The 20,703-nt window shown below is 38.5% G+C and overlaps 1 protein-coding gene across 5 annotated transcripts in view; it reads right to left on the bottom strand.

Moving 5' to 3' along the window:
- CUL5 (cullin 5) overlaps positions 1-20,703 on the bottom strand; it is a 90,121-nt gene that overhangs the window by 63,018 nt on the left and 6,400 nt on the right. For 3 of the 5 annotated variants that reach the window (XM_023736947.1, XM_023736946.1, XM_023736948.1), the window contains 2 exons: positions 9,508-9,583; positions 7,176-7,285 (listed from right to left, as the gene is read on the bottom strand). In XM_023736947.1, coding sequence (XP_023592715.1) covers positions 7,176-7,246 — 71 coding nt within the window. In that variant the 5' untranslated portion in view covers positions 7,247-7,285; positions 9,508-9,583. The remainder of the gene's footprint in view (positions 1-7,175; positions 7,286-9,507; positions 9,584-20,703) is intronic. The other 2 variants (XM_004382474.2, XM_023736949.1) reach the window with 1 other exon arrangement.

The following is a 20,703-nucleotide window of genomic DNA, read 5'->3' as shown; positions in this document are numbered from 1 at the left end:
GCCTGAGACCAGAAGAACCAGATGGTGTCTGGCTACCACCAACGACCACCCTGACAGCGAACACAACAGAGAGTCTCTGACAGAGCAGGAGAAAGGTGAGGTGCAGAACTCAAATTCTAGTATGAAGACCAGACTTAATGGTCTGAGACTGGAGGAACCCCAGAAAGCATGGCCCCCGGATTCTCTATCAGCCCAGAACTAAAACAATCTCCGAGACCAACTCTTCAGACAGGGATTGGACTGGACTGTGGGACATAAAGTGATACTCATGAGGAGTGTGCCCCTTAGCTCAAGCAGATACAAGAAACTAAACGGGCAGCTTCTGTCCGGAGGTGAGATGGGAAGGCAGGGAGGGTTAGGAGCTGTTTGAATGGACATGGGGATCAGAGGTAGAAAGGAGGAGTGTGTTGTCACAGTATGTAGAGAGCAATTAGGGTCACATAACAATGTATGTATAAATTTTTGTATGGGATACTAACTTGAAATGTAAACTTCATCTAAACTACAACAATTAAAAAAAAAAAGTTGACTAATCAAAAGGTTGGCAGTAAAAAAAATTAAATAAATAAGTGTTAGCTGTCTAGTCTCTTTAACAAATGGTGCTGGCATAACTGGATATCCATCTGTAAAAAACTGAAACAAGACCCATACCTCACACCATGCACAAAAAGTAACTCAAAATGGATCAAAGACCTAAATATCAAATTGAAAACAATAAAGATCATGGAAGACAAAATAGGGACAATGGTAGGAGCCCTAATACATGGCATAAACACAATACGGACCATAAGTAATAATGCACAAGCACCAGAAGAGAGACTAAATAACTGGGAGCTCCTAAAAATCAAACACTTACACTCATCAAAAGACTTCACCAAAAGAGTCAAAAGACCACCTACAGAGTGGGAAAAAAATTTGGCTACAACAAATCCGATCAGCGTTTAATCTCTAAAATCTACAAGATACTGCAAATCCTCAACAACAAAAAGACAAATAACCCAATTAAAAAATGGGCAAAGGATATAAACAGGCACTTTGCCAAAGAAGAGTGTGCTTCTTAACTTAAGTAGATACATGAGACTAAATGGGCAGCTTCTGTCCGGAGGTGAGATGAGAAGGCAGAGAGGGTTAGGAGATGGTTGAATGGATGTGGGAAAACAGGGGTTGAAAGGAGGAGTGTGCTGTCACAGTATAGGGAGAGCAACTGGGGTCACATAACAGCGTATGTATAAATTTTTGTATGAGACACTGACTTGAATTGTAAACTTTCAATTAAACTACAACAATAAAACATGATTCCAACTGCTTTTGACAATAAAAACCCATATAAAATCACATTAAAAAAAAGTTTTCTCTAACTAAGTTTAATGGTTTAATTTATGAGATTTTTACGAGTTTTGATGGTGAATAGCATATACGACAAATTGGGATTCCCACTGTTAAAATACCAAAATTTTCTTTGATTTCTGAGTTGAGGGTTAATTTATTCTTCGTGTAATCTGCCCCAAAGCAAAGGTTCAGTCTCTCATTAGAATAAGATTCCTGAGTCGAAAACCAAGCCACATGGCTTTTAGAAAAAGAAAATAAAGCTAAGGTTTTTACCTTTAAGATCTTTGGTAAATAATTTAAGTATTGTTTCTCAGTGACCTAATAAACTCCTGACAACTCTGAAACTTCATGGAAAGCCACAAAAAACTTTTATAAAGAAAAAGTGCTAAAAAGTTTTATTTCATAAATTACATGAATGTGCTGAAAAAAATCAAGAGAAGTGCCTGATTCTCGTTGGGTTAAAATTTATCTGTTAGTATTTCCTCTTATGCTTTTGCCTAATATTAGACAATAAATACATAATACTATGTCATAATTTTATCATTTTTTTAATTACTAACTTGGTAACAACTTAATTTTTTTGAAACTGACATCATCAAAGCTAATGATTTGATTTGGGAATTCAAATCATTTACCTATGAAGTTTTTTTTATTACTATTCAGGAGTTTAGAGATTTGATAATCTTGGTATATTCTTAGTATATCATGACTGTGGTATTTTGTCTCAAGATTATAATATATCTGAAGTTCTTTGAAAATGCAGTTAATGGTTATATTATGAATATTTCTGTCTAAAGTTTTTTTAAACTGAATTTACTTGGCCTTTATGTTATACTTGTAATTAATTTCTATCAGGTGTTTCACTATTAAGAGTATTATTTTTATAAATTAATCATGGCCATACTAAGTTTTGTCATTTGCAGTTAAGTTTTTAATTTGCTGATTTGCTGAAAACATTTGACCAAAATATCTCAGCAGAAAGATGGACTATATTGGACTTATGAAAAAGACTGTGACTAGACTCAGTCGAGACTTCTAGAACTCTTACAGCAGAAGCTGATGGGTTCACAGACTGTGGCTGATCCAGAATCACATGGACAGGAAATTAACTACATAAGACTGAGTAAACTAAAGGAAACTATGGGTTTTTACGTGGGAATACTGCTGATGTTTTAAGGTCCTACTTTCTGGATGTAAGAAACCATTTTCCTTTCTCCTAAATTATCTAACTAATGGGTTTAGATATTATAACTCTTGAACTGGAAATTTCTGTTGATAAATTTAACAAAGTTGTGACTATCATAACCAGCAAAGTGTCTGAAGTTTGAGCTATGATTTTACAAAATAGAACAGTATTAGCTTTCCTGTTAGTCTCTCAAGAAACAGTTTGCGCCTTAATAGACAAATGTTGCTGTGTTCATATACTCAATCGGAGGTTTTGCAGAATATAGTTGCTACTGAGGCACATGAAAAGCAGTTACTGATGTTGCTTATGCATAAACAAACACCTCATGAGATTCGTTTCCTTGGTTCAAAGACCTTAGGGTCATGGTTTCATTGGTTATTTCAGACAGTTGGCCTAATATTATTGTCAGTGTTTCTATTCTACCTCCTAGTTCGCTGTATGGTGCCTGAGATCTTAAAAACCAAATGGTGCCCACCTACCGTTTATTGAGTATTTTTGATCAAAGATTCTATAGCAAGATCATGATCCACAGAAGGGAATGACGAAACAGTTGTAATTCTCCTGGAATCCAGATTTCTGGCTTTCATGGAGGCTAGGGTAACCCACACAGGCTACTGCCTTTGGGTGTCCTTTTGAACCTCAAGTTTTGAGGAAAAAACTGGTTCTTGAAGCCACTCTGAGTGAAACAATGGTCCAGATAAACTAGTAAAACCCTTTTACTCTGGGTGTTGTGCTTTTTTTTTTTAAGAATTCAGTCTGTTTTTTGAAACTGATTCCAAAGATCAGACTGAGAGTCATGTTCAGGGTAAATCAGTAATTAATTAGTCTTCAAGACAGTGTCTTGAAATACTCGTCTAATGTTTATAATCAAACTGTCACCCCCTTATGATGCAGTAATTTTTGTATCTTAAAGAAACCAGGTTCTCAGAGGCGATCGACCTCATGGCTCAGACTCCACTTTGTCTTAGGTTCCATTTCTGCTTCTGAGAAAGTAACTCATGACTGTTAATAGGTAAACCAAGGAGGGGCAGCTGGCCCTTGGGAAGAACACTTAGTATGTTTTAAACAGATTAGACTTCCAATAGGAGAAGTACATCCTGTATTCGCTTGCTAATTATGAACTCTCTAATGGAAACTTGGTTGTCACATGTAAATCTTTCTGTATTTTCTGTTTCCTCTAGACAAACTTTGAGTGCTCCTTATGGATATGTTTTTGTGTGGTAGATCAACTATACTAGTTTAGATGATCCTTTCCAACTGACAGTAAATTTATGTGGGCAGTCTCTTAGACTCCTGATGAATGTGTGAGCAATGCACTTTGGGAACTTCAGGATTATCTTCAGATATTCCTAGTAATGATGCTAGTAAATATGGGAAAGGTAATGTCAAACTGTTACACATTTAAAATGAGAGTCAGAAGAAAATCCATTGGCCCAGCACTCAGGGTGGAGTTCATCATTTCTAAGAGCTTGAATTCCCAGTTATGACATATTTGAATTGCAGAAATCTTTAAGAAATTTACTAACCACTACGAGACAAATAGCAAAGCTGCTAGTGGGATGGAAATACAACAGAGATCTCTGATCTCATAAGCCAAGGTGACATGAGATAACAGAATAACCTTAGATTTTTTTATTAGTCCAAGAATGTGTAGTCTGTGCTGTAGTAAATACCTCTTGTTGTATTTGGATAAATAACACAGGAGAAGTAGAACAGGATATACACAGAATTAGACAGCAAGCTACCTGGTTACATATTGTAACACCCTTACAAACACCAGATTTATTTGGTTGGTTACCATCAGGAATAAGTACATGGGCTAGATCACTATTGCAAGGAATAGTAATAGTCTTAGTCTGCATCGTGATAGTATTAGACACAATAAAATTTATCTTCTATTGTCTTACACCCTTAAAAGGCAAAAGAAGGCCTCAGGCGAAAATGCTGATGTACATTGAGTCTGCTTACTTCGGCAATGCAACTGATGAGAACTTGCTCTTACTTAAGATCTTGGTGAAGAACCAGATGGTATCCAGTGGAAAACCAGCATTGTGAGTTTAAAGACCCTACAATGGCCGCCATTTAGGAGCTCGACTAAGTCCAGGTATTGTCATTCATGTGTCATCTCCAGTCTCTGATCAACAGGAGGGAATGATTTAGGAAATAATATTGGAGTCATTATTCCCTATTCTTGAGCATAGAGAACGTGACCCAGCTGGAGCTGGGCTCACAACGACTCACAAGGACACATCAACTGGGCCTTGAGGTATAAAGACAATAGTCCTAATCTTGGAAAATATCTTTTAGGGAACCTTTCATATAAACCATTCAAATGGAACACAGAAGACTTTCCACTCCTATCTTTTTCTACTAGCATTTAGTGAATAGAAAATTTGTCAGACCAGCGAAGACCCTCCTGACTGTCATTACAGAAACCTGTATCAATGATTGTTAAGAAAGGCAATTCAAAATGTAAGATCACAGTTTCTAGCCAATCTGTGAAAAGGTGAAGCTTTCAATGGTTTTGCCCATTTGTAATGTTAATATATACTGATGATTCTGTAAATATTCCTTTGGCAGACATGGCTGTGGCAACATGCTTGTCCGTTTTCCCATTCTTGCCCATTCTGTAATATTTCCTTGGACTCAGGCAGACATGGCTCTAGCAGCATGCTTGTCTGTTTTCCCACTTTTGCCTATTCTGTAATATTTCCTTGGATTAGGGCAGACATTAGCTCTGGCAGCATGCCTGCCCACTTCCTACTTTTGCCTTTTTTGAATATATGCCAAATAAAATTTTCTTTTTGCTTTAAAAAAAAAAAAAGTTGTTCTGTAAAAATACGTTTGTCCTTCTTGCAAGTCTAGATAAAAACAAAAAATGAATGGAAAAAAAATGTAAAGGTTTCATTACTTGAACGGGACACAGTGATTTTATAACAATGGAGAAAAAACAAAATCCAGTCCCTGGTGAGGCAGAGAGGCAGCAGAGTGCATTAATGATCTCTGCTTGTCAGAACTACTCCTGGAAGCTTTCCCCTCTTCTTGAAGGAAAACTCTCAGTGTTGCCTTTCCAAGCTGCTGTTGAGGGTACTGAATTCAAATTGACTGCTGAGCCTACAGTCACATCTGGCAACGCTAACTGAGAGACTGCAGGGGATGGCCCCAGCTCATGCACCTTCCACACAGAATACCTCCAGATGTGGTCCACACTTGTGCAGCAACTGAACTTTGTGATGGATAAGCAAAACTGTTTGGAACTAACTGCCTTCTGAAATCAAGTACTGAGCTGAATTAATTGGACTGGACAGGGAACCACAGAGCAAGAGGATCCATGGTGGTAGGCCACACTGGGGGGGTCTTGTTAAACTGTACTGCCTAACGTATGTCCTGCTTAGAATACCCGTTTTTGGTAAACTCCTTTTTTCTAAGAGTACCACATGTATCCTCTGGGATTGTAATTCTTGTGTGTATACTCTATCATCATGTTGCCTCAACCCCAGAAAGCTTTCATGTCAGCTTCAACTTACTGGCCAGAATTATGCTGTGCCTGAGTTGATGCCTCAGACCATGTAAAAAAGGTTCAAAGAGAAAATGAAGGAGAAAGCCGTGGGGCTTTCTAAGATAAACCTTTGGTTATCTTCGTTAATAGGATTTATTTTAACTGGCTAAATCCAGGACCCTTAAAAGGCATCACTGAGATCAATACTGCAGGCTGGCCTCACCCTGCTACTCGGGGTCCTACAGATAATAATTTCAATGTAAAGATGTCCTGGCCAAAGGCCAAGGGGGTGGACTGTACAGAAAAAAAGCACAGCAGGCCTGAGACTGCTATCTTTAGAAAGGCCTGCTTGCAAGGTTGGCCTTTGGCTAGCCTCTAAAAACTGAAATGGTCAATAGTTCCCTAAAACCAAACCCACTGCTGTGGAGTTGATTCTGACTCACAGCAACCCTACAGGACAGAGTAGAACTGCCCCATAGGATTTCCAAGGAACGGCTGGTGGATTCGAACTGTCGACCTTTTGGTGAGCAGCCAATCTCTTAACCACTGCATCAACAGGGCTCCAATAGTTCCCTACACTGATATAAAACTTTCCCAAAATGGTAAGAGTGGCTCAATGTGCCTAAACTGATTGTACAAACAATACGGCTTATGCTGAACACCTTTCTTTCTGGGAATGCAGAATTTTGGTATATGCCAGGCAGAGGCTGCCTATGTGACCAGCCTCCAATAAAAACTCCGGGGACCGAGCCTCTAACAAGCTTCCCTGGTAGAAAACATTTCAAACATATTGCCACAACCTGTTGCTGGGGGAATTAAACTCGTCCTGTGATTCCACTGGGAGAGGACTCTGGAAGCCTGCACCTCGTTTCCCCTGGAATTCACCCCACGCACCATGCACCTTTTCCTTTTGCTGACTTTGCTTTGTATCCTTTTGCTGTAATAAATCATACCTGTGAGTATGGCTATATGCTAAATCTTCTGAGTCCTTCTAGGGAATTACTGAACCTGGGGGTGGCCTTGGGGACCCCAGACACACTACTAATAATTTTAAACAGGTAAACAGACCAATCTATAGTCATACATTCCATTGGGGTATAGAAATACATCACTAAAATTTCCTTTATGTTAGTAAAAAGTTAGTATTAATGGATTACTTACGAAAACAGATCAAACCACTGCTGTTTGGTAACAGATTCCTGACGTAAAAGCTTCAAAACAATAGGACGCATGAAATCCCATTTGTCTTCAAACTGAAGAGAACCTTTATTCTTTAAAAAAAAGAAAAAAGAGTAGCTTAATTTAAGTGCAATTAAAGAAAGAAAAAATGTCCTGTAATTTCTATCTTTCAATAGCTAGAGAAATGCAGGGCTCAAAATTTAGAAGAATCATTTTCCCATAACAAAACCCCTATAAGCTTAATCTGGTATCAAAGAACCATAGGAAAACTACTATCCAAGGAGAAAAATTAATTGTAGAAATACGTGTAGTAAAAAATTTGGCTTTGACTAAAGAAAAGGTCTAGCCTTAGCCCTGGGCTTCTGGGAGATAATCACTGAGCCCTTGGAATGTTATGCCTCATAGGAGTCTCTCTGTTTGCCTGGGGACCTTGGATAGTCTTAACAATGTGATTTAGGGCAGGGGCTGACTACATCTGTATAGTCTGAGGGTGGGCCCCGGCCATGCCAGAAAGATCAAGGATATGACTTAGGGTGGGGGCTTTGGGTCACATGGTATCAGTCAACCTGGAGACTAAGATTAACCACATGAGCAATCAATCAAACATCACTATGTGGTAAAGTCCCAATAAAAACTGTGGACACCGAAGTTTAGGTGAGCTTCTCTGGTTGGCAGTATTCCATGCATACTGCAAAACGTTGATGATGGAAGCGTAAAGTGTCCTGACTCCTTGGGAAGAAAAAAAAAGTTGCTATCAAGTCAATTCTGACTCCCAGTGACCCTATAAGGCAGAGAAGAACTGCCCCATAGGGTTTCCAAGGAGTGGCTGGTGGATTTGAACTGCCAACCTTTTGGTTAGCAGTCGAATGCTTAACCACCACACCACCTGGGCTCCATTCCATGAGGAGAGGAAAACAGAAACTCTGTGTTTGGAACCCTCCTGGACTCCGTCCTATGTGTTTCTTCCTTTGGCTAATCTTAATCTGTATCCTTTCCCTGTAGTAAACCATAACCATGAGTCTAACAGGTGTCAGTGAGTTCTACAGGTCTTTCTAGAGAATTATCGAAATGTGTGGTTTTGGGAATTCCTGAACTTGCAGTGTCAGCAGCGAACACAGTTTTGTGTGAAGACTGTGCCCCCTAACTTTGTAGTTGCCCTAAATGCTTCATAAAAAGTATACTAAAAATCTGTGTAAGTGCTGAAAACCGATGGAAAAAACAGATGGACAGAAATCCATCTCCTTTCTTGGAACTAACAAACCCTTGATACCAAACTGGTGAGAAGAGCACAAGAAATGGAAATTCTAGGCCATTCTTACCAGAGAACACAGATGCAAAAATTTTAAATAAATATTAGTAACTCAAACAAGCAGCATATCAAAAGAACGATATCTCATGATCATGCATGGCTTACCCAAGGAATGTGAAAGTGGTTCAACTTTAGGAAAAATCATTAATTCATTGCATTATCAAACACACCCACACCCACACCCATATGTGTTAGTCACTTGTACAGTTCTCCAAATATTTCTGGGTTTTCTCCCTTGCAGCACCTGCTAGGATTGCACTTCTCTGCCCCTTTTCAAGTTAAGTGTGGCCGTGTGCCTTGGTTAGGCCAATACGTTTCAATAAAAACCATTAACTTTCTAATATACCAGCACCAAATACCCCTATGAAACTCATTATTATTTTTACTATCTGAATGTCATCGAAGATGTTGCTCACTCACTTGTATCAGAGGTTCTTAACCTGACCTTCATGGACTAATTGCATGTAGTGTGTGAATTCCCTGAAATTATATCTCAGAAGTAGTTTCTAAATGCATGGTCTGACAACAATCTATAATCAGAATCACTAGCGTGCTGATTACATACAAGATTCAGAAAACCTACCTCAGATCTACTAAATCAGAATCTTTTGGGGGATGAGTTCAGAATCCTCATGTTTAACAAATTCATGACAAAAGTCCATAAAATGTTAGAGGGTCTATGACCCCAAAAAGGTTAAGAACCACTGATTAACACTGTACTCCAGTAAAAGCAATGATGTTTCTTACATACACAAACACAGCTGACCCTAAAAGTTATTATACTGTCTTTAAGTAACCTACTCCAGGTGGCTGTTTCTATCACACAGTATTATTCTAAGGACCTATGGGAGCTACTTACTCAAATCTCAGTATCAGGATTAGCTGTGCTTCTCCCCCAGAACAACTAGTTTATTTTTACCTTATGGACTTCAGGTAACTTTGCTTTCCTCTCAGTGTTGGCTAATGAGAAATTCAGAGTCATATTTGTATACTTTGTGTACTAACCTTATGCCTGGCTTCATTTTATTTTTCTACTGTTATTATTTTCCCATAATCCTCAATGCTTCATTTACTCTTCCTTCTGGGGAAAGGGTATGCAAATAACAAATATTAAAGAACCATGGAAAGAACATACAAGCCTTTTCTTTTCTAGACTATTACATGGAGAATCATAATACCTCAACAAGAGGATACTTTCTAATTTCAACTACGTCTATTTCCAACAGCATTTTTGGCAATTTATAAAACTAAACATAATATGTTTTGTGGTTAGGTGTCACTGAGTTGATTTTGACTCATAGTGACCCCATGTGACAGAGTAGAACTGCTCCATAGGATTTTGTAGGCTGTAATCTTTACGGGAGTAGATCATCAGGTCTTTCTCCCATGAAGCCGCTGGGTAGGTTCAAACTGCCAACCTTTCAGTTAGCAGCTGAGCGCTTAACCATCTGCACCACCAGGGCTCCTAAGTTGAGTATAAATTCCTCCTTTAACTGAGTAATAGGGGAAAGTCTTTCTTTAGTTAATCTTATGTTTCTTTCATCAAACAGGAAAACCAAAGTGTATTTCCTGTTTTTTGCCATAGCTATCTGAAGATTTTAAAGCCTAACCAGAATTTATCTCAAGTACATGGTAACTCTGTACCTTCTTTATTTTATTTTTTTAAACATAGTATAAACCCTTACAAATCAAGAAGGTACAGAGTTATTACGCACTTGAGATAAATTCTGGTTAAGCTTTGAAATCTCCAGATAGCTATGGCAAAAAACAGGAAATAAAGTCCAGTTCTCCTGTTTGATGAAAGAAACGTAAGACTGCCTAAAGAAAGATTTCCCCCTATTACTCATCAAAAGGAGGAATAATTAAATGTTTTCCACCAAAATTTTATAATAGAATCAAAAAAATAATGCTGGTAGTAGGGTGGATGTGATAAGGCTCTGGAAAGCTCATTTTTGATTGCTTCAATTTTCTCAATGGTGTAGAAACAAGGACAATGCCTGAAAAGATGAGGGGGGGTACTGGCATTTTGAGAGAAAGATGTGAAACAGGCATTTTCATAAGTGGAAAAATAAATAACTAGGGAAGCATAGTATGATTGGGCTCACTTGTAGTTTGAGAACATGAATTTAAGGTGAAAACAGCATAATTGTCTTTTCTCAACTGATATGCAGCCTCACAGGTGCTGGCTCTGAAAGGTGGAGAGATGGATTTAACAAGGGTTGTGCTTTTGCCAAGCTCAACAAGACAGGGGGAAAGGGAGTCAAAGGGTATTCAAGGGAATGATTATAATGATTGAACAGAGACTTTATACTGGGTAAGAGAAAGCAAAAGGGCATCACGAAGAGAAACAGAGATTTCTGCTTCCAACCCTGAAGGAATAAGAGAAACCAGATTTCCCCTCCTGCCTTAAACAACTAGAAGACCAACGGGTATCATTGAACAGTTATTCCTGAGAAAAGGAAAACAAATGAGGTGAGTCCTATGACTGCCCAAGCATACTGAGTTTCCAGGCCTCATCACAAGAGGACACCCAAAGAGAGCCTAGTCGTCTCACTCTCATCAAATTGAGGAGACAGAGTTTGAAGTTTGGCGAAGCCCAAGTAATTAGAATTTGTGGCACAGAGTACCAAAGAAGAGGAAATTGCACAGAGAGGGAGAACTAGAGATTTGTAGAAGGGTCCCCTTGAGTCTTCGGCTGAGTACTGACCTGCGCGTGAGTGTGAGAAAACTATCTGAGGCTGGGGAAATAACTATTGGAAAGAAGTAGGCAAAACAGTCATCATAGCTCACACAGGGCTAGGAATAGTTCATACCCCCACCAGCCAGAGTGGAAACACTCACCAATACACTAGGCAATGGGTAGAGTCCTCAGAAATGTATTGCTTCCAAAGTGGAGCCAAAGTAGCCCTACCCTAAATGCAGTTCTGGACCTACACTAATAAAACTAAAAAGCAAGCTTCAAAAGGATCAAACTGATTCTAAATAACTTTATCCAGGCAAAACCAAAACTATTTCAAGAAAATTTTTAAAATCCAGCCCCAGAAACAGTTCACAACGTCTAGCATCCAATAAAAAAAAACTACCAAGCATGCAAAAAAAGAAAAAAGAAAAATATCCATTACCAAAAGAAAAATTCACCAACAGAAACTGACCTAGAAATGACCCAGATGTTAAGGATTTAGTAAAGAAAGATGCTAAATCAGGTGTTATAAATATATTCCTCATGTTCAAGAAGGCAGAGAAAGTATGAACATGAAGACAGAAATGAAGGATTAAAAAAAAAAAAATGGAGTTATCAGTGAGCTGTGGGACAACACTAAGTGACCTAACCTACATATAATTAAGAGTCAAGGAGTGGGGAGAATATTGAAGAAATGAAGGCCAAAATGTTTCCTAATCTGATGAAAAGTTCACCTTGTCCTCACTTATTGACTCTCTCGTTATCCAACATTTCGCATTTACAACAACAGTAAAAAACTACTATCCAATTATTTTGCGCATTGATACATGTCTGCCAGTAATGAACACCAAGGTGCGAGGAAAGAGTAACACTGGCTGTGACGGTTAAGGGTATGTGTCAACCTGGCTGGGCCATGATTCTCAGTGGTTTGGTGGTATGTAATGATGTAATCTGGCAGATATGTAATGAGGTAGTCATCCTCCATTTTGCGGTCTGATGTGGTCATCCTCCATTTTTGCATAAAAACGATGTTGCATAACGACCTGGTCTTTGGAAACTAACCATGTTGGTAACTGAGGAGAGGGTGTATAAACCCACAGATCTAACGCATTAAACAAAACCCACAGATCTAACACATTAAACAATAAGGTAAACAGACAAATTAATCAAAGGCCCTAGTAGAGTTAGGCCACTGGAATCAGGGCACTACAGAGAGTGACTCAGAAAGACAGGAGGTGGTAATGGAGTAGGAGGTATGAAATTATGCAATTATGAAATTATGGAAGGGTGCTGTCTTAGTCATCTAGTGCTGCAATAACAGAAATACCACAAGTGGATGGCTTTAACAAAGAGAAATTTATTTCTTTACAGTAAAGTAGGCTAGAAGTCCAAATTCAGGGCATCAGGTCCTTCTCCCTCTGTTGGCTTTCTCATCAATTGTCCCGAGACTAGGAGCTTCTCCACACAGGGGCCCCAAGTCCAAAGGACATGCTCTGCTCGCAGCACTGCTTTCTTGGTGGTAGGAGGTACCCCTCTCTGCTTGCTTCCCTCTCCTTTTTACCTCTTGAGAGATAAAAGGTGGTGCAGGCCACACCCCAAGGAAACTCCCATGCATAAGATCAGGGATGTGACCTGGTTAAGGGTGTTACAATCTCCCCCTAATCCTCTTTAACATAAAATTATAGTCACAAAACGGAGGACAACCACACAATACTGGGAATTATGGCCCATCCAAATTGATACACACATTTTTTGGGGGACATAATTCAATCCATGACACGTGCATTTAACAAAAACTTCTCATTCTATTTTTACTGTTTTTGTTTAATCATTCCATTGCAACATTATGTCCTACTAGGCATTTCATTGCAAGTATATGATATTTTGGCTGATTTTGTGTTCACAGGCCAACAAATTTTGTACATGTGGTATCTGTTGTTCAAAAATGGAATTCCTTTTATTCTGAAATAGTTTCCTTTAGCAGAAAAATGAAAAACGATCTATAGCTAACACCATACACAAAACTAATTCAAAATCAAAGACCTAAAAGTAAAAACTGAAACTATAAAGTTCCTAGAAGAAAATACAGGGACAAAACTATGAGACCTATTTATTTTCCAGTAAAACAATACCAAACACAACTACAAATGCATGAGCAACAGAAGACAAATTACATAACTGAGACCGCCTAAAAATTAAATATTTATGCTCATCAAAAGAGTAAAAAGACTTTATCAAAAGAGTAAAAGGAGAGAGAGCCTACAGACTGAGAAAAAGTCTTTGGGAGTGATATTATCTGATAAGGGTCTCATCTCTAAAATATATAGAACACATCAACAACTCAACAATGAAAAGACAATCCAATTAAACACAGGCAAAGGAAAAAAAATTAGTTTCCTTTAGTTTTCCATCAGTAGATTCAAACTTTTACTATTAGTAAATAAGTTTGAGTTCAGATATCATACCCTCTATTATTTAACTTCAGAGTCTCTGGGTGGTGCAAACTGTTAACACACCAGGGGGCTAAGCAAAAGGTTGGTGGTTCAAGTCCCCCAGAGGTACCCTGGAAGAAATGCCTGGCAATCTATTTCAAAAAATTAGCCACTGAATACCCTATATTACACAGTTCTACTCTGACACACATGGGGTCACCATGAGTTGAAATTGACTCAGTGGCAGCTGGCTTTTTTTTAAATCACTTAACTTCAGTATAATCTTCAGTTGAAATGTGTAAATCACTGAATCCTTTTTATTATTTACTTTATAACATTTGACAGCTAATTATATGTCAAATGCTGTTCTAAATAATTTACAAGTATTAATTCATTTAATCTTACAACTACCCTATAAGTTAGCTGGGTTAGGTATTATTACTATTTCCATTTTACAGACTAAAAAAAAAAACTACACTGTCACCTGAGAGGTTAAGTTAGGTTATTTTCTTAAGGTAAGCTGCAATAACTGGCAGAGCAAGGATTCAAATCCAATCAGTTTAGTTCTGTTAAAGCCACATTCTTTTTTTTAAAATTGTGCTTTAGATGAAGGTTTACAGAGCAAATTACTTTCTCATTAAACAATTAATATACATAATGTTTTGTGACATTAGTTGCTAACCCCAAGACATGTCAACACTCTCTGCTTCTCAGAATTGAGTTTCCCACTACCAGCTTTCCTGTCCCCTCCCGCCTTCTAGTCCTTGCCCCTGGGCTGGTGTGCCCATTTAGTCTCGTTTTGTTTTATGGGCCCGTCTAATCTTTGGCTGGAAGATGAATCTCAGAAGTGACTTCAGTACTGAGTGAAAAGGGTGTTCAGGGCCTTACTCTTGGGGTTTCTCCAGTATCTGTTAGACAAATAAGCCTGGACTTTTTTTGTGTGTGAGTTAGAATTTTGTTCTACATTTTTCTCCAGCTAGGTCCAGGATCCTCTATCGTGATCCCTGTCAGAGCAGTCGGTGGTGGTAGCCGGGTACCATCTAGTTGTGCTAGACTCAGTCTAGTGGTGGCTGTGGCACTTGTGGTCCATTAGTCCTTTGGACTAACTCTTTCCTTATGTCTTTGGTTTTCTTCATTCTCCTTTGCTCCAGACGAGGTGAGACCAGTGGAGTGTCTTACATTGCTGCTCACAAGCTTTTAAGACCCCAGACACTACTTACCAAAATAGGATGTAGAACATTTTCTTTATAAACTATGTTATGCCAGTTGAGCTAGATGTTCCTGTGACCATGGTCCTCAGCCCTCAGCCCAGAAATTCGATCCCTCAGGGAGTCCAGATGTGTCTATGGAGCTTCCAGGACCTTGCCTTGGTCAAGTTGTGCTGGCTTCCCAGTATTGTGAACTGTCTTACCCTTCACCAAAGTTACCGCTTATCTATTGTCTAGTTAGTGTTTTTCCCTCTCCACCACCTCCCTCCAATTTGGGTATCCAAATTGGTAAGGAAGAAGTAAAACTGTCCCTATTTGCAGATGATATGATACTATACCTAGAAAACCCAAAAGACTCCACGAGAAAACTACTGGAACTAATAGAAAGATTCAGCAGAGTCACAGGATAAAAGATAAACATACAAAGATCAGCCGGATTCCTATACACCAATAAAGAGAACTATGAAAAGGAAATCAGGAAAGCAATACCATTTATAATAGCCCCTTAAAAAATAAAATACTTAGGAACAAATCTAATCAGGGACATAAAAGATCTATACAAAGAGAACTACAAAACACTACCGAAAGAAACCAAAAGAGACCTACATAAGTGGAAAAACATACCATGCTCATGGGTAGAGAGTCTCAACATTTTGAAAATGTCAATTCTACCCAAAGAACTTGCAAATACAATGCAATTGATCCAAATGCTCTTTAACAAGATGGAAAAACTAATCACTAACTTTATATGGAAAGGAAAGAGGCCCGGATAAGTAAAGCACTATTGAAGAAGAATAATGAATTAGGAGGACTTGTACTACCTGACCTCAGAACCTACTATACAGTTACAGTAGTCAAAACACCCTGGTACTGGTACAAAGATAGACACATTGAACAATGGAACAGAATCGAGAACCTAGATATAAATCTATTCACCCAAGGTCACTTTATTTTTGACAAAGGCCCAAAGTCCATCAAATGGGGAAAAGACAGTCTTTTTAACAAATGGTGCTGGCAAAACTGGATGTCCATCTGTAAACAAATGAAACAGGACCTATACCTCACACCATACACAAAAACTAATTCAAAATGAATCAAAGACATATATATAAAACCAAGAACTATAAAGATCATAGAAGAAAAAACAGGGTCAACACTAGAGGCCCTAACACACAGCATAAATAGCATACAAACCATTACTAACAATACACAAACACCAAAAGATAAGCTAGATAACTGGGATCTTCTAAAAATTAAACACTTATGCTCATCAAAAGACTTCACCAAAAGAGTAAAAGGAGAACCTACAGACGGGGAAAAAAAATTTGGCTATGACAAATCTGACAAAGGTCTAATCTCTAAAATCTACAGAAAAATTTAACATCTCTACAACAAAAAGACAAATCATCCAGTTAAAAAATGGCAAAGGATATGAACAGACACTTCACATGAGACTAAATGGGTAGCTCCTGTCCAGATGTGAGATGAGAAGGCACAGAAGGTCAGAAGCTGGTTGAATGGACATGGGAAATCTGGGGTGGAAAGGAAGAGTGTGCTGACATAGCATAGGGAGAGCAACGAGGGTCACAAAACAATGTCTGTATAAATTTTTGTATGAGAGACTAACTTGAATTGCAAACTTTCACTTAAAGCACAATGTGGGGGGAGAAAAAGCCCTTTCCCTATTCTTCTTCATAGATACCAGAGCAGAGCTAAGGTCTTGGGCTGATAGGAGAGATGCTTTGATTGGCTATGAGACTGAAATTTTAATTCAGACTAAACTTTTTAATATTTTGGAAAAGACCAGAAGGCTATGGGATCTGGCTGAAATGTCATCAAGTGGCAGGGAAGCAAAATTCAACAGAACATCACTGAAAGCAATATTTGGGAGAAAAAATAATTTTGTTGTAAATAAGTAAGTATATACGTAAAAGAGGGCACCTACCTTCTGAACACTCCCGATTATAGTGTTTTCATCATAGCCCTCACTGGTAGCAAAAACTATCCAGCTTACTACTTACTTGCTTCTTTGATGTCAGTCTTCACCCATTAGAATATAAACTCCAAAGACCAGGGACCTTGTCTGTCATATTTACTACTGTATCACTGACACTTAGAATATAGCACAGAGTAGATGCTCAGATATTTACAGAATAAACAAATCCCAATTACACAGATCAATTACTTTTGATATTACCTGTAAGTACTCCCCCAAGTATTATGACCAATGTTTTATCCTTTTACCCTGCTTTGTTTACAGAGTATATCACGCACCAATCCCACCTAATACACCAAAAGCAGGAGCCAAATGGCTTTTAGTGATACAACTGGGTTCACCAGGACCCTAGGCAAAATAATTAATAAGAAAACTCTGGCTTTCTCCATCTCTTTCCCCATTTTTCTTCCCTGTCCACCAGACAGATGCCTAGTGCATTCTTAAATTCTCCTCCTCAAATTCATTTGATAAATGATTGATTTCTCAAAGTTTATCCTAAACTATCACTTTCTTTTAGTAGCTTTAATTAACATACATCACCTCCGGATTATAACTACTCACTCACTTATTTTCATAGAACATTAAAGATTCCCACATGAACATTTATCACTCAGTTTTATAGTTACTGACTTAGTCCAATATTCCTACCCCTATCTACAGCCAACATACACACCCCTGGATTAGTTCTGTCCCTAGGCTGTGAGTGTCTAATGTAACTATGTCTCTACGACAGAACATTGGAGTGAGTGAAGGTAGTCCTGGGACTCACGTCCCTCCTGGATGCTCATTTTCCAAAAGGTAATTTCCATCAGTCCCATTAAATATTGACAAGTTAGGTTCTTAATGAGGCTTATATTCAAACAGACTTAATAAACAGAATTATCCAATCATGTATCTTTACAACATTCATTGCCAACATGCAAATCTTGGTTTATCACATCCATATTACTCACCAAGCAAGTGCCAGACTCAAAGCCTTGGCACTTCCGTCTACCTAGAACTCTTCACCTAATAAATGCACGCCTTGCTCCCTTGCTTCACTCAGGTCTCTCCCAAATACCATTTCCTGACAATACTATCAAAAACAACAACATCTCTTCTATAAAAAGATAAGAATAGACATATATAAAGAGACCAGTGTTCATTGATGGTTACCAGGGAGAAGAGAGGCAGGAGGGGCAAGTAAGCTTTAGATCGTAGATACTTGTTATTTTTGGTGATGGGAAAAGTGGCACCAAATGTGGGTGTAGTGAGCACAGTTTGACCAAAGTAAATGATGTCACTGAGAAGCATTCATGAGAAAAGGATGCCTGTACCAAAGAATCTGACATATACAAGATGACAACAACTCCAACAAAAACCAAAAAATGAGTCTAGGATCACATATGGATGGGTATAGGTATAATACAGGTAGGTACCGGTACATACATATGTGAGAACAGACAAAAGTATCTGTATGTATGTGCAAATACAGATATGTGGGGGCAGGCACATATATTCATTGAAGACACAATTACAGATACTCCTCAGACATAACCCAACACCTTCTGAGATCGATTTTCTAGGTTGGAAAGCTTAGGATCATAGTCTTATGGGACAACTCAGTCAATTGGCGTAACAGTTCACAAAGTTCACGTTCTACATCCTAGTGAAGTGAGTAGCATCCAAGGTCTTAAAAGATTGCAAGCGGCCATCTAAGATAGAACTACTGGTCTCTACTTGTCAGGAGCAAAAGAGCAAGAGGGTAACCAAAATCTCAGAGAAGAAACAAGTCTACCAGGCTGAGAACCTACACGAGCCACAACCTCAATTACCCTGTGACCGGAACTAGACTGTATGTGGCTACCACCACTGACCAATCTGACTGGGGTCACAACAGCTGATCTCGGATAGAATGTTAAGGCTAGGAATTCATCTGCCTAGTTTATCATTATCTAGTTGGACTCAAAAATACTCAGTAAATACTTGTTGAATGAATGAATTTATGTTCCATAGATTTAATGACTCTTGTTATAGTTTCAATGAATATGGTGTCATTAGCACAAATGCTCCTCACCATGGTCACCCTCCAAATCAGACTTTGAATACATACAAAATAGAGGTAGCTAATGATGAATAACAGGTTTCATGTGTAAGAGCCAAAAAGACATTGCAGGCTTGATATATCTCTGCTCGCATATTTTCCAAATATTTCCCATTACCTACCATAAGTCAGAATCAACTTGACGGCAACGGGTTTGATTTGTTTTTTCACAGAGCTTTATTTCAAACTCCTTGCCTAGAATTGAAGACCCTTTACAATCTGACCCTGATCTTCCTTTGTACTCTTATCTCATACTATTTTCCTGTATTCTGGCTACTATGCTACACAATTCCAAGGAGCACCATTCATACAGAATGCAACAGAGTATGCAGTCTTGCCTTCACCACAGCCAAACTGATCTAGTCTACATTCCTACCATATTTTTTCCTAATCACCACCTACAAAAATCCTACTCATTTTTCATAATTCAGCTCCAACGCTTTCTCCACAAAACTTTCCTTAATCGTCCCACCAGAAGTGATCGCCTCCATATGCTCCATACAGTACTTGGTAACACTCCTGAAGTTCTTGCCTTATAGTAAATCATTAGTACTTCTTTATCTCCTTCAGTGCACAGTAAATTCCCAAAGAACATGGACATTGTTTTACATATCTTTGTATCTTTCATGGTGCCTTGCACATACTAGTTGTTCTCAAGTGGTTCCAACCCATGGTGACTCCATATGTGTCAGAGTAGAACTGTTCTTCGTAAGGTTTTCAATGGCTGGTTTTTCAGAAGTAGGTAATCAGGCCTTTCTTCCAAGGTGCCTCTGGATGGACTCAAACCACCAACCTATCAGCTAGCAATTGAGCACATTAACTATTTGTACCACCCAGGGGCTCTACCTTGCACACAGGCACCTAATGAAATTATTGTGATAATGAATAAATTCTACAGAGAGTTTGAATTGCTCCTTTGTGTTTCCATTTTCTTTCCTCCCAAAGGATAAAATTTTCCACTGAGAAAGTGGTAAAGTACTTCATATTTCAGTTTAAAGCTTAGGACTCGTTTGATGGGTTGATTTCATACTCCTCTGCCCTTTTCCCTCCCTTTCTATCTAATTAGGAAGAGGATAAAGCCAGAAACTCCTCCTGTTAGCCAGTCAATACTCATTTGCTGATATGTTGATGCTGTATTAGATTTCTCTTTTTAATCAACTATCACTCATTTATGGAGCATCTAATATGAGATATCACTGCACTAGATTAGATGGTAAGGCATCAACAGATTAATAAAATAAAGTCCCTGCACTAGTGGGTTTACAATCCAGAGAGGCAGTTAGATACGTAAACAGGTCCTATAAACAATATATAAGACATGAGTTGTAGAAGAGACTGATGGCAGTGTCATTGCTGTGCAGAGTTGGCAAGCATTAATTCCAACTGAAAGCACTAAGAAAAGAGGTATCCGGGCTGATTCTTGATGGATAAATATTGAGGGGAGGGGATCATTCCTGACGAGAAACAGCAACATAAGAGTTTTGAAGACCCTGCTATGCTAGAGAACCAACAAGAAACCAGCCAAATAGGTAGGGGTGTGTGTGAAAGAGACAGAGAGAGAGAGAGTGAGAGACAGAAAGAAAGTGTTAGCGAGTTACAGTTAGTTATTAAGGAAAAGACAACCAAGCTGGAAAGATCTCAAGGAATTTGAACCATCAAAAGTATCTGAGCAAGAAAGTGATATGGTCAGAAATGTATTTTGGTCTAGAGCTCAGATCAGAATTAAGAGATAAAAATAGTGAAATCATGGGAGTTAAGATTGTCCCAGAAAAAAAATGTATCATACGGGGGGGAGGGGGGAA

Source organism: Trichechus manatus, unplaced genomic scaffold, assembly GCF_000243295.1.
Source record: "Trichechus manatus latirostris isolate Lorelei unplaced genomic scaffold, TriManLat1.0 scaffold00094, whole genome shotgun sequence".
Lineage (NCBI taxonomy): Eukaryota > Metazoa > Chordata > Mammalia > Sirenia > Trichechidae > Trichechus > Trichechus manatus.
Note: the sequence above shows the minus strand (reverse complement) of the source record. Positions and strands in the feature narration are given on the sequence as shown.